Source organism: Arctopsyche grandis, chromosome 6 (genome assembly GCF_051622035.1).
Source record: "Arctopsyche grandis isolate Sample6627 chromosome 6, ASM5162203v2, whole genome shotgun sequence".
NCBI classification, from domain to species: domain Eukaryota; kingdom Metazoa; phylum Arthropoda; class Insecta; order Trichoptera; family Hydropsychidae; genus Arctopsyche; species Arctopsyche grandis.
In genome coordinates, this window is record NC_135360.1 from 13,392,962 (window position 1) to 13,407,198 (window position 14,237).

General features: G+C 31.0%; 1 protein-coding gene across 3 annotated transcripts in view; it reads left to right on the forward strand.

The window, feature by feature from the left end:
- The window catches only part of scrib (scribble planar cell polarity protein), a 78,136-nt gene that overhangs the window by 48,607 nt on the left and 15,292 nt on the right, over window positions 1-14,237 (forward strand). For 2 of the 3 annotated variants that reach the window (XM_077432058.1, XM_077432059.1), the window contains 14 exons: window positions 5,916-6,130; window positions 6,210-6,343; window positions 6,421-6,502; window positions 6,588-6,687; window positions 6,760-6,857; window positions 6,938-7,030; window positions 7,692-7,818; window positions 7,906-8,195; window positions 8,270-8,395; window positions 9,570-9,845; window positions 10,838-10,948; window positions 11,023-11,202; window positions 13,677-13,835; window positions 13,919-14,074. In XM_077432058.1, coding sequence (XP_077288184.1) covers window positions 5,916-6,130; window positions 6,210-6,343; window positions 6,421-6,502; window positions 6,588-6,687; window positions 6,760-6,857; window positions 6,938-7,030; window positions 7,692-7,818; window positions 7,906-8,195; window positions 8,270-8,395; window positions 9,570-9,845; window positions 10,838-10,948; window positions 11,023-11,202; window positions 13,677-13,835; window positions 13,919-14,074 — 2,147 coding nt within the window. The remainder of the gene's footprint in view (window positions 1-5,915; window positions 6,131-6,209; window positions 6,344-6,420; window positions 6,503-6,587; window positions 6,688-6,759; window positions 6,858-6,937; window positions 7,031-7,691; window positions 7,819-7,905; window positions 8,196-8,269; window positions 8,396-9,569; window positions 9,846-10,837; window positions 10,949-11,022; window positions 11,203-13,676; window positions 13,836-13,918; window positions 14,075-14,237) is intronic. The other variant, XM_077432057.1, reaches the window with a different exon arrangement.

Sequence of the window (14,237 nt, forward strand, 5' to 3'; positions counted from 1 at the left end):
ACATACTGAAGTTAGCTAATATTGAAGTAAGCTAATGTCTCCGACATGAATCTAGAGGAATTAACCAGTAACGGACTCATTAAAATTTACATCCGAGTCTTGTATCAGATCAGAGCGACCGTTGGCTTACTATTTGCATCTTTCTACCACTCCTTTGTGTTAAAGCTACTTTTTTCACACATTGATAACAAACAAATTTGTTTGGCAACTGGTGTCTAGAAACATGTAATGGTAGAACATACAAAAAGTGCGGCATGGGACGCGCTCGTGGTTTCCAGTCGTGATGGGTGTGTATCTTCGTGTCATTGTTAATTCGTACAATCCTTATTATTTTGACAACTTTCTCCTACATTTCTTCAAATACTTGAATCACTGTGAAACCTAGTAACGTTTTTTTGCATGCGCAAAAGTATTTAACAAAAACACATTTGCCTCGTACCACTCTGTGTGTCTATGCAGATAGTTTATATGGGGTACTGCACCACATTGCCTGAAAACCTGATTCAAGAACATATGGCTCGATACCCCATAACATTCCATTCTAAAATTGGGTATAGTACTCGCATTAGAGAAAAGTAAATTCATATGTAATGTATGTATTTACTGCTTGAGAAAGTCTATTTATCTCAAACATTAGTGGCTTTCATTGGTTTTTTTTTAATATTTGTTTTATTGATTGAATGTGGTAAAAATTAAAATAGGGTGACATTGATAATTGATTCATATTTTTATCATTTATAATGATTATTCTTTTTGATGTGATTAAAAATTGAAAGCGATAAACGTTTATACGCTTTATATGTCATCAAGACTAACACTGCATATTAAAACTTTTTTTATTTAATTATACTACTTATGCTGTATTAAATTATCTCCAATCTAAGTAGTAGAAACTTATCTCCGTTTTCAACTCATTAAATATTTTCTAAACTAAAATATCATTCCTTGCACTATTACTCGGGAATGCAATATTCATAAAGTATGCACGCGAACAGCGAGGTATAAGTTTACTCGAAATAAAAATACATATCTAAAAATTCCAAAACTTTTCAACGTTCAATTCGGTTTACGGTCAATCAACTTGCTGGTACGAAATCAATTCGAAGAATCCCACGGTGGATTTTCAATGGCGATCGTCACGCGTTCGTGCAATTTTCCAATTGTGATAGGTTTTTGGCGTCTGAAAAACCTGAACGATCTCAGGCCCTTGGACTGAAACCCTACTGGACTATTTCAAAGACCCGTCATTGTTTGCAGACGTATCCAGACCTGGACTAAAATAACCGTCCGGCGTGGACCAGTCCACTACGGGTTTCCGTTCGGCGTGGTCCTTCCATTGACGAACATCTATCGTCAACCTTTCTAATCGAAACTCGAATATCGTCCTTCGCGAACGATCGTGTTAAAATAGCACCTTTACTGTTTGTAAATCCTTCAAAAACTATCGCTCGTCGCCAAACGTAAAAAAAACGTTTTTTTATATACAAAGCAATATCATTGTTGCGAAATTATTCTTCCTATTGATTTTCATTGCAATGATTTCCTTTCACGACGACTCAATAGTGCAACTTATACAAAAAAAAATATGCTCTTGAAATAGAAATATAATAAACATAGTGACGTCTGAAGTGAAAAATAAGTCGTCGATACCTTCAATCCTTCGATTAAATATCATTTTAATAAATCGGTAGTTAGGATGATAGGAAGACAATTCGAAGAATAAATTCATACGAACATATTATCTGGGTTAAAATTGATTGATTGGTCGATTATCTTTATAACGGTTGCTGTCATTTGTATTTCATTTATTTGTAATATTAATATTTGTCGTAATTATTACGATTCTAGTAACTATTGTCTATTTTTTATATACATATTGATATTTTTGAATATGATCTCAAGTATTTGAAATTTTAGTTCGAATTTAGGCTTCCTTTCAGAAATTCAATTCAGAAATTTTGGTATTGGCACAGTTTATATATTTTTTCAATATTTAAAACAAAAATAGTATAAAAATACTATTTAATCAATGTCATACATTTAACTTGTTACGATAATCATTGAATTTATTACGAACTGTTTCCTTCTACTGTATAATTTTTCTGGCATAATTTGATTTATATAATAAAAGTATTTATATAATTCAATTATTTCGGCAAATTCGAATAAAACATATTGAATACTGGTATTTATATTTGAATACCTATAAATAATGGTTTGTTTGTATGTTCCCATTAAGAAAATAATATTGAGTATTAAAATCAAAGTAACGTGATATAAGGATTTTTTTTTTCGTGTATACGGAAAATAATTACCACTAAACATTTTATTGATTGTAATTTTGTAAATATTTAACGGAATTTATTAATAGGTATTGCAATATAATGTCGTTGGCCCGATTCGTGTATACATTTTCCGTAATTCAAGCGAAACTTTTATTGCACCAGTAAACATTTATCAAAAGTATTTTTAATCATGATAAAATGGAATTAATACGAAAGTAACTTCTGATGCGTGATTACCGCTATTATTATTTTTAATCAATTAGTAGCAACTTGTAGAAAGGCGATTGTGACCCCAAATAGAACGCGAAAACCCTCACGTAAACTAATCGACCGAAGCCTCCTACCTCTCTCCATCGCCCAATTCTTTTAATCACGAAAAACCTTGAAGGTCTCGTGCTGACGGTCTATTTTCAGACGTGTCTGAAAAAAACGAGGAAAGGCACTTTCCCGATGTAATAGAAAGATAATCGGCGAACTGTGCCTAGGAGAGAATGGCTCTCGAAGCTGCGGTTCATAGTGCCATTCAGACCATATTCGACATAACAATGTTCACAGGTAACGTATTTACTTTCATAAACCAAAAAAAAAAAAAAAACAACTACACTCGTGCTAACGTAATGACCTTTGCGCTTCCGTGCGATACTGATCAATTCTAGATATAATACCTCTATGTATGTATATTTGACGTACAAGGTCACTCTGACATGAAGTGCAGTAGTACTACTAGATTATGTACTGGTTATCTGTAGAGGAACAAATATTGTTTTTTACACGAAACCCATTCATATCTGATACTAGTATGGTGACTGTTTTCCTCGGAATTTTTCAACAGTTTGCTGCTGTCTCTTTGACATCTGCCAGTAATCTATTATGGCACCTCGTATGTATGAGCTCATAATACGTAGTTTTCGACACATGCTTCTGTTAACCACAACGAGGTCAAGGTGGGTCGGTTTACCTCGTTAATTTCACAGTACGAATTTCCACTCAATAGCAACCTTTTGTCGATAGTCGATACAAACAAAACTTTTTTGTTTTCGTTCAAAAGTTGACTACGTAACTCTTTTGGAATTCATATTATATTTTTTGTCATAACATTTTCGATCGGTAAATGCGTTGCAAGTGTGACTTATTGACATTTTGTATACATCTCTGATGATTTTATTAAACGTTTATGAGATAAAACGCTCACCAGCTTCACGTGGTTATGTTGCTAAAGTTATTTTAGGCGCCCTTTCGCACATTCCTCTATATATATTTTTAATGTGTGCTCAATGTTTCTTTGTTTTACTATTCATACCGCAGATTTTATCTACTGTGGCACACAGCGCTTTAAAACTTTTTTTTTTGTATTCAATTAACTTGTCTTAGCTAGTATTTATACTTTCATTGAGAGTGTATTGAAAAAACAATTTTTACGAATGATTGTTTTATAAATGTAATAAAATCGTGCTAGTAGGACCAATTTTTCATCTGTTTCACACCCACACGAGTTTATCTTAACGATCGTATAACATTCTATTGTAATTATCTGAAAATAAGACTTGCTCATATAGTTTTCTCATATTTACTAGGATGTGTCGCATCTATTGTGATCAAAATCAATTTAACGCTCTGAAAACTCACAAATGACTACGTGCCTTAGTAATTATCTGCATTTTTGTGCAATTGAGGCGACACATGCATCTCTCTGCTAGTTATTATCTAGTTAGACAAATGCTTAGTATCTATTTACATATATACCTATATATAGTATTGATTTTATTTTATAATATCATTATATTCTCAACGTTTCGGAACTGTTGTTATTTGCTATGAATAGGTCAAGTATATTGTTTCGAAATGTTTGCTATTTAACTTGTACGGCCAGTTTTCCTCATTTGATCGTACTTAGTGAGAATATGAATTATATCGTGCTTTTTATTTAATTAAATCATACATTCTTTCTGTTTCTCTCACCTTCCTAAACATTTTGCGCATGCAGTGTATGCAGCTTTTTGCCATAATTTGCCCCACCTTACTTGCCTTCGCATAAAGAAACTGGCTATTTTTAAACGTGACCACTTCATGGCGCACCATAAAAAAATTTGAAAATAACTGTGAATCCCGCAATAGTCAACATACCTGTCTTATACTATCATGGTCTTAAATAAATCGAGTGAAAGTCGCGTGCGATTTTTTTTACCATATCCGTCAAACAAGTTTGAGGCCTCTGACGTTTAAGTAATTTGTATGTAATAGGTATTGCGGTTTACGTATGATGATCACATCCCCATTTTCAGGTGCACGTATTGTTCAGATTATGTATATATTTCATGGGTCACCAACTTTCATATAAAATACATACATACGTGGTTATCTATTTTAAATATAGTATAGCCTTTGTTGTAAAGTTATAATATGTAGTACTGTTCAAAATCAGAATGTGATGAAGACGTTTCGATCAAAGTTCTAACTTAACTCTGAAACAATTATTATGATATTTATTTTTTTCGTTATATCTGTTTTTCATTGCTCTTCGTGTCGGTTTTATATATTTCGCGTGTGTGCAATTATTTTAGAGGCAAAATCAGCGGTGCAGAAATACATGTATGAATGTCGCAAATTAACATGGAAATAATGTAGTTGACGATCGCTTATTGTAAACAGTTATATTGCGTCTGTCACTCGTGATGGTTCTGCTGCTGATGAAGTCATCCTTTAGCAGTTGGCTCCTGGTTTGTGAGCCGGTCGGTCGCGTCGTACTTTGCGAAATTGCGCGTAAAATCATCAATCATCAATTTTTGGATGAGAGTTCGGTGATTTGACAGTTTACAAATGTTTATTGAAAATTTACAAACATATCTGATGTTGTAACTTGTGCAATATTTTAAACCCATATTTGTGTTTATGTAAGAGTACATTATACGTATATTATTTTACAATTATAATACTAGTGTTTGTACCCGGCTTCGCTCGGTATTTGTAATATAAACCGCTTAAATATGGCCAATCTAATAGTAAACATTTTATTAAATATATTTGAATAGTTTTATTTTATTTAAAATTATTTGAATATTCATTTGTTATTTTATTAAATTGAACGTCACGGAATCTACGACCCAAACAAACAAACATACATACATATAAAGTCTCTTTCGAAATTATATATTAGATACTTTTAGTATGTAAGTATAATTAATGCTGAAATTTAAATCCAGATCTTTCAAAATTACAGTGTGTCAAATGCTATTTATGTACATGATATCATATGATATTGCCAATTTTCAAAAACGTTAAATCATATTAATATTTTTATAAATGTTTCAGTGTGTATCTAAAAAAAAATCAGATTGCTTTTTATAGCTCGTAAGCACAGGATGTGTTCAAAAATTTTACCCTAATAATCGATTTTACGTATAAATTTAGTCAACTGAAAATTAGTATCCCTAGTTAATCCTATTAGTTAAAGGGGAAACGTCTAATTAACCATTATTCATATGCTCACGCACCCAGAGCTAATTCGTAGTAAGTTAACTACTACGAATTAGTAAGTAAACTAACTAAACCGATGATGATCTCTAAAACGTACATAATACGTACAAATAATTTTCATCCGATGTATCATATATACATTTGTACTCTTTACAGCTCACAACACGGCGGACAGTCGTGATTTGTTGGAGCAAGCACAAACGCGAGTAATGGAGCAACTAGAATATGAGATCAGAATAGCTCGAGCGGCCGGTGGATTAGGATTATCCATCGCTGGTGGAAGAGGATCCACGCCATATCGAGGAGATGATGATGGAATATTCATATCAAGAGTCACTCCAGCCGGTCCTGCTCACAATGCCGGCTTACGGGTAAGTGCTTTTTAATAAATTGATTCGAAAATAATGTGAGTGAATTGGGATGACGTGTATTTTTTTTATTATATTTCAGGTGGGAGATAAAGTAGTTAGTGTAAATGGTAATTCAGTGATTGATGTCGACCACTACTTTGCTGTGGAAGTACTCAAAGCTAGTGGTCCAACACTTTGCCTTATAGTAACAAGAGATACACCTATTTCGACAAAGTGAGCAATGTTCTTGTCATTTAGATCTGAAAATAATTATACTTGCATACTAACGCTGTGTTTATATTTTCATCTAGATCTCACAGCCGAGTACCTAGTGATACTAGCTCATTAACAAATACGTCCACGTTGCCTAAACCTACATTGGAAAATGGACAGGTATTTTCTATAACAACATATTCATTTTTATATACATACATATGTATTTTAAATGAATGCTATGTATATATGTGTGTAAATTTAGGTTTCAACTGGAAAAAAGCCGAGCCCACTTACTCTCAGCACTCAAAACATTGCCAGTGACAAAACTTCTCCGAGTCCTCAGTCGACTACCTCACCACATAGTAATTAAAATTTCGTTTTTTTTTATTAATTTATCATATAATCCGATGTATTTACTATAATTTCTCTCTTAGCCTTTATTCAAAAAGTTCTGGTGCACACTACGTTAATACGAGATGGACAAGGACTTGGATTTAGTATAGCTGGAGGGAAGGGATCACCTCCTTTCAAAGTAAAATAAATTAACCTTATATTTTAGATCGTTATTTTAATATACTGTTGTATATTGATTTCAATTGTTATCTCATTTAGGATGGAAGTGAAGCAATTTATGTATCTCGTATATCATCGGGAGGAGCCGCAGCTAGAGATGGAAAACTTCAAGTCGGTGATAAAGTAGTATCTGTATGTAAAATTTAATATTTTCGGTGTAAATTAACCCTTTAAAGTTGACCAACGCCGATCGGCGTTTTGCCAACGAGTCCATGGGCCTGAAAAACGCCGATAAGCGTTGTATTTTGAGCATGTACAAAGTAAACAAGATTACTACCCCACTAAACCTTTCCAGGTAGCATTGAAAAAAAAATGCATTGAACATGGGTCGTGTAACCCATGTCATTCATCTGTCAACGTTTATAAAGACTGGTTTACACCGGAATTTCTGAATTTATAACCATAGCAGAATTTCCCGATGGAAATCCCTAACTGCTGAGTATTTTAGATTGTGGCTTGGCATTTAGATTGTGAACATTACATTTTAACAACAATGAAGAAGATGAAGCTAGTTTTGGGAAAATACATTCATTGATAGACTTCTTTTGTTTATTTTATATTGTTGCAAGATATATTAGAGAGTCTAAACGCACCTTTACAAAGTTTGAAATCCTCGGTGGTAGTGATCTAGGTTTTGTTTGAATTAGGGACAATTTTTGTACCTGCTTTCTATCAGCACTCAAAGGGTTAAATAAATACGCTTTGTGTTGTTTACTAATGTCTTAGCTGTTATTCTATTTAAGACGACTCTTATGTACATATGTATGTATAATATATAAATTAATGTTCATAGATTAATGGTGCTGAGATGGTTTATGCGCCTCATGAACAAGCAGTCTCGCTGCTGACCGGACACGAACGATTCGTAAGACTTGTTGTGGAGCGGGAGACACCTGTCATGCCTCAAAACTCAAGTGATTGTATACATATCATATTTTATTTTTTTATTTTGAAATATTTTTTTTACAATTTCAGCTGTTTTCAATTTTATTATTTTTTTCTATTAGGTTATCCAACGTATAGACGATCTTTTACTGATGAAGTTGTGTTACAAAAATCAGGAGTTCAACCCAATGCATTGCAAACTGCTATTAATTATTCACCTACATCAAATAACATTCAAAGTTCTACGATTATTGAAAAACAACAGATTACGTCAAATATTCAAACTGCACCACAGCCGATACTTCAAAAGCCGCCAAATAACTTTATTTCGAATATTCCTGAACAATTTCCTGTCAATAATCACGCTCCTCCACAGCCTGCTCCTAGAAGATTTTCGAATCTTTCACCCGAGGTGTGTATTTTATTTTATTTTTTTTATTTTTAGATTTTTTTTTAAATTGATATTACTTAAATTTAATATTTCAGAATACTATTGGTATTCCAATTGTTGAGAATATTCAGAATCGTCCATTATCGCATACAGTGAACGAAAATCATTCAGCCAAACATTCACCTGAAACAAATAATGATGGCTTCCAAGATGATATACAGGTTTGTTTTTCTATGCTATATATTTTTTATGGTATTAAAATTTTCCATTTTGTATGAAGTCCGTTAAATAAAATTGCAAGTTTTTGGGGGAAATGGAAAAATAATAATAATAAAAAAAAACAGAATTTAAACTTTTATTAAAATATTTAACCTTTAAAAAAGTGGCTTGTGTGTGATGTATTTTTGTTATGTTGGTTGTGGTATAAATGAAACCTATCAAAGTGGTATGTTGTGTTACATGTGTTGTTGCTGTTGCATCAAATTAATCAATAATTCATTTATTCTCTTTCACATAACCATTTACATATATTATTTATTAAAACTTTGTGTAGCAATGGATCATTTAAAAAACTTAAATGTATGATCAAACTTAAATAAAACAGAACTGACTTCGTGCTGCCTACATTTTTGTTGTTTACTTAATACATTGTTATACAAAAGTTCTCAAATGCTGGAGAATGTTTTGTTTTCGATGATAAAATTCTACCGAATGTTTTTAATTTATTTATTTAGCTAAAAAATCAGTCATTATTCATTACAATAATCAATTTTTTTTATTTTATATCATATCATCTCATGCGATTAAGAAAATACGGTTATTTACACTGAGCAACAAAAAAAATTACCGAGAGTATTGGAATCAATAGTCAGATGTTTTTTCTATTAATTGTAATTTTTTATTGTTTTGAAATACTTATAATTAATTATCGAGCGATTTTTAAAAGTCAAAAATATATACTTTTCTTACAATTTTTTTTTCTGTAATATGAGCTAATTTCGCAAATTTTTCATATATCTTAAATGAGAGTAAGGCAACAAAAATTATTGTCATATTCGAATTCAGTGGGCCAAACTTAGTAAAGATTGATTAGTCTCCGCTTCGAATGTAATAAAACGTGATTTTTTGTTGCTCAGTGTTATTTTTATGTTCTTTCAATTATACTACAAGTGGGCACTAATAATATTTTTTTATTAATCCTAATAAATATTACTGTTTAATATTCAAATTGCACTGATTTATAGCTACATATTTATTTCAATAATTAAAATTAGTAGTGTTTTATTTTTGTCATACATTTGCTTTCTGTGTACCTATTAGCATGTGTTGTTTATGCAAATAAGACCAAGGCGCATAATTTAGATATTTTTTTCATAACTTGAATGGTGCATTTAGCATATACCTCGACCCATAACAAATGAGGATTTTCAAGCAATGATTCCGGCGCACTTTCTCGGGGGACCAGCACAAAATTCTAATGCTCCGACCGTTGTGCCCCCTGGGGGCGTCACAATTACCGTGCAACGTGGTGCCCCTGTGCTGGACGTACCTCTGCCTCCTTCCCCAACAGCCCTTGGTCTTGTAACAGAGACAATCACCAAGTCGACTTTTACTGAAACTACTGTCACCAGGGTCACCGATAACCATTTGGACGCTCCACTACTTTCTGAGGTACTTATATTTAACCTCGTGTCGCACTCTATATTTAACTGAATTTATCAATATAAATCGTTGTTTTTTTTTATACATATATAGAGTAATTTACATGTACATATGAATATATACGATTTAATAGACTATACAAGATTAGTACTTATTAACTGTAGAGTGCCTATAGAGATTAAATACAATCTCCAAATGTCAGTAGTCACTTGTTTTGAATGGCTTTGAAGTTTTTTCTCACTTTCGATGAAATGTGAATTTTTGCTATTCAATCAAGTCCACGTGTGCTGTTTAACATTTCACCTTAATTATAAATAGTTTTGTAAATCACCTTGGTAATTGGTTTAATTCATTTATTCATGCATAATGCATCTTTTTTGTAACTATTGTATTCGATTTATTTATTCAAAGCACACTCATGCATGATTATGATTTGATGAGTAATCAGTAAAGGCTGTGTGTGTGATATTTATGCACGCATATTTTATCGACATGAAATTAAACCACGTTATAGTAAAAATATATATTATTTATACTTATGGCGTTGCTTAGTCCTGTTAGCTTTTTATGTTTTTTTTTTATATTATGAGTATGTGTATTTTTATTTACTTTGCATGGATCAGGCATTTTTAAGTTGCATCTTGTATGATTTATTTTATATACTGGCAAAAATGTACATTTATAAAATGCATGTGTGTGCGTGTGTATTTATTATAGTACCACAGCGAGGTTGGTTGTTATTTTATTTAGACGATTGTTTCCTGTCTAAGTACGACAAAGTCTATTAACAAACTTTTGAACTAATACAATGTTGTAGTTAGTTGATCTAACCTCATTAAAAATGTTACGATCATTGTTGATTTATTTAAAAAAAAAACAAAACACTAATGTGGGGCTATTACGTGCATATTCCTGGATTGATTGGTTATTGGTGCGATTGTGGTTTTTTTTATGTTATTTTTTTTTTTAATTCTATATAATATGTTTGTTTTTGTTATTAGGATGTTGTTTTGTCGAAGGAAGGTGGATCGTTGGGTTTCAGTATTATCGGTGGTACTGATCACTCGTGTACTCCGTTTGGTTCTAAAGAACCTGGAATTTTTATTTCACACGTAAGATCTCTTCTCTTCATTCATATATTTATTTTTTTATTTAAAAATACTATAATCATAATTACTTTGCTCAGGTTGTACCGGGTGGAGTTGCATCAAATTCAGGTAAATTACGCCTCGGCGATCGTCTACTTAAAGTAAATGCTACACCTCTTGTGGGAGTGACTCACAGTGAGGCTGTTCAACTCTTGCTCCAAAATGCAGCCCAGTTAACTCTGACCGTTAGACATGATCCAATGCCAAAAGGATACCAGGTAAGCAGTATTACAAGTATTACAATAATATGTATACAAAATGCAACAAGATAATTTTTTTACTGAAGTCTTTGAACCTATACATTTTGTAAATGTATCCAAAAGTTACTTTTTTCTCATATTGAAAAGAGTGCTTACATTTTTCGGTTTTATATGTCTGCTTATATATTATATATCTCTTATATTATACACATACATATTATAAAGTTTTATATGAACTGCTTAGATTATTATTTAGTGTATTGAGCGGCTGTAATTAATAATGTAATATGTAATTGGGAATGATCTCTTAAAACGCTTAAAATTTACTATTGTTTTAACTTCGACTGTATCGTAAAATTTTGGAAAGTTAAAATTCATCGAGTGTTTGCGCAACTTTTTGGTAGTTATGGAAAAATACGCAATATTTTGGTTAATAATTGATTTTACAATAATTTTTTGATCAAATCATTCACTTTCTCTCTCAGAGACTCAGCTCACTAGATTGCATCACGTGTAATACAAAATTTAAATTTCTTAATATTTTTTTTTCATCTGCACACCCTCGTCTTACACTACGCTTTACTAATTTCCGTCTAAGGATCGTATTGACATAGAAATTATACAAGCCACAGTAAGTGCTTACAAAAGAACACATGTGTTGTACAGATTAAATTTACCCCTACTTGCTTGTGCTGTTTTACTTATTAGATATTTTCCTTTTTTTTTTGATCATGTGCAGTTATTAAAAATTTTCTATGCAATAATATTTTAGATTTTTTATATATATATATATATATATATATATATATATATATATATATATATATATATATATATATATATATATATATATATATATATATATATATTATATATATATATATATATATATATATATATATATATATATATATATATATATTCAATGGATTTCTTTTTATACCTCCTCACTTTTTACTTCTTCTTAAGTTCTTATACATATACATATAATATTACAGTTGACAGTAAATAACTCACTATGGGCCGTAAACACATACGCTGTGTTTTAATAACTTCATTCAAAAGTCATCAAATGCATAGCGTGTGTTTAAGCGTAAATCCTCCATACTTCATATACTTTTTTTTATTATTCTTAAGATTTGGTTTCAAACTCCCACTCATAGATATCATACCAGCATCTTTATCGAAAATATTGATAAATAAATTTTAAAAATATATAAATCTCTATAGTTTAAAGTTAGACTTTTTTTCAAGGAATCAATTGATAATATTCCAAAATTCAGAAAAGGCTTCAAACCCTTAGATATTGAAATTCACTGGATTTTTCTCGCGTAGCATAATTTTCAAATTGATACTTTCATTCGAATGAGTAACAAAATTATCGATAAGATAGATATCACGTATTAAATGATAATATATTAAAATGTATTTATGTACATATATTTTATACAACATTTGATTAAAAACATTGAAAAATGCTGGTCTGATTTATACAGCCGAAGACAACTGTAAAGAAGCTGTATTCCAATTTTCAATTTAATTGATAAAAAAGCTCAGGAGCTACATACATACATACATACATATGCTTAATTTACAAAACCTATTATTTTTACCGTTCCATTACGAAAAATACATGTACTCTCATTGAGAGTTTCCGGAAAATTCGAGAGGTCCATAATGAGTCAACATGCATGTTCTGAAAATGTCTCAATTGAACAAAAGTCCCCAAAAATTTTTATTCATTATAATAGATATGTAATAAATTAATAAAGATCATATAAAAAAAATGTACATGTCAACTGTAATACTTTTGTTAGATTAGTGTTTGAATACATAGATAAAAATGATTTTCCCATAGTCATTTCACCTTTTATAGTGCTATAATTATAAATACTGTTTTTGTTGATTTTTATTTTTGAAGAGCCAACTTTGCATAATCGACCAAAATTTATAAATGAAATTGTTCTTAAAATTAAAAAAAAATCCCCTTAATTATTAATACTACATCATAGCCAACCTAGCTTATAGAAAAAATTTTAAATTCTATTATAGAACATCATGTGTCCCTTTTTATAGAAGAAATTTGCTATTATTATTAGTGCACTTTTTTTTATATTTAACAATTTTATAATACGTATGTCAAATTCAAATATGTTTATCTCTATTTCCTTATTAATTTTCATATAAGCATATAATCCAGTGGGATCTAAAAAGAGTGTACTAAGTACATCTATTTTTTTTTAATATCGACTCATAAATGTTTCCTACATTAATGTTGTTTGCATGTCCTTTTCCAAATTCTACAAATAAATTATTTCGTTTTCCTTCGTGTTAATCTATTCGATTTATTAATTTAACCTATAGGGTGCAATATTTTTGCTATTAAAGTCTAATTTAGAAAAAAATCATCAAATAGTAATTTTGCCAGCGTATCTGCATAAAATTTTCTCTTATAAATTCATTCTGAGTGTCAGTATTTGAACGTTTTTTAGGAATTGGTTATCACTAAACAAGATGGTGAAAAACTTGGCATGCACATTAAGGGTGGCTTGCGAGGACAAAAAGGTAACCCATTGGATCCCACCGATGAGGGTGTATTTATATCTAAAATTAATGGTTCCGGGGCAGCTCGTCGAGATGGAAGACTAAAAGTACGGAATTAGTGTATTTGTGTAATGTTTATAACAATTTCTTTCATACTTAATGTGGAATCATTTTTATTTTTATTCTATAGGTTGGAATGCGTTTATTAGAAGTAAACGGAAGTTCCTTACTTGGAGCAAGTCATACAGAAGCGGTTAACGTCCTTCGTAGAGGTGGTCTCGGTCCTCTTCATCTAATTGTATGCAATGGATATGATAGAACATATTTGGACAGACTTCCTAGCCAGGTTTGAATGCTTATTTATTTTTCTAATCAAAATGCACAATAGTACTAGTTTCAAAACTGTAGTATTGGTTTTTCAATAAGTTTTCAGTGCATTTTTTTAATAGTGTATTTAAGTTTGTGCCATCTAAATATATCTTAATCAAAGCAATTACTCAATTTTATAT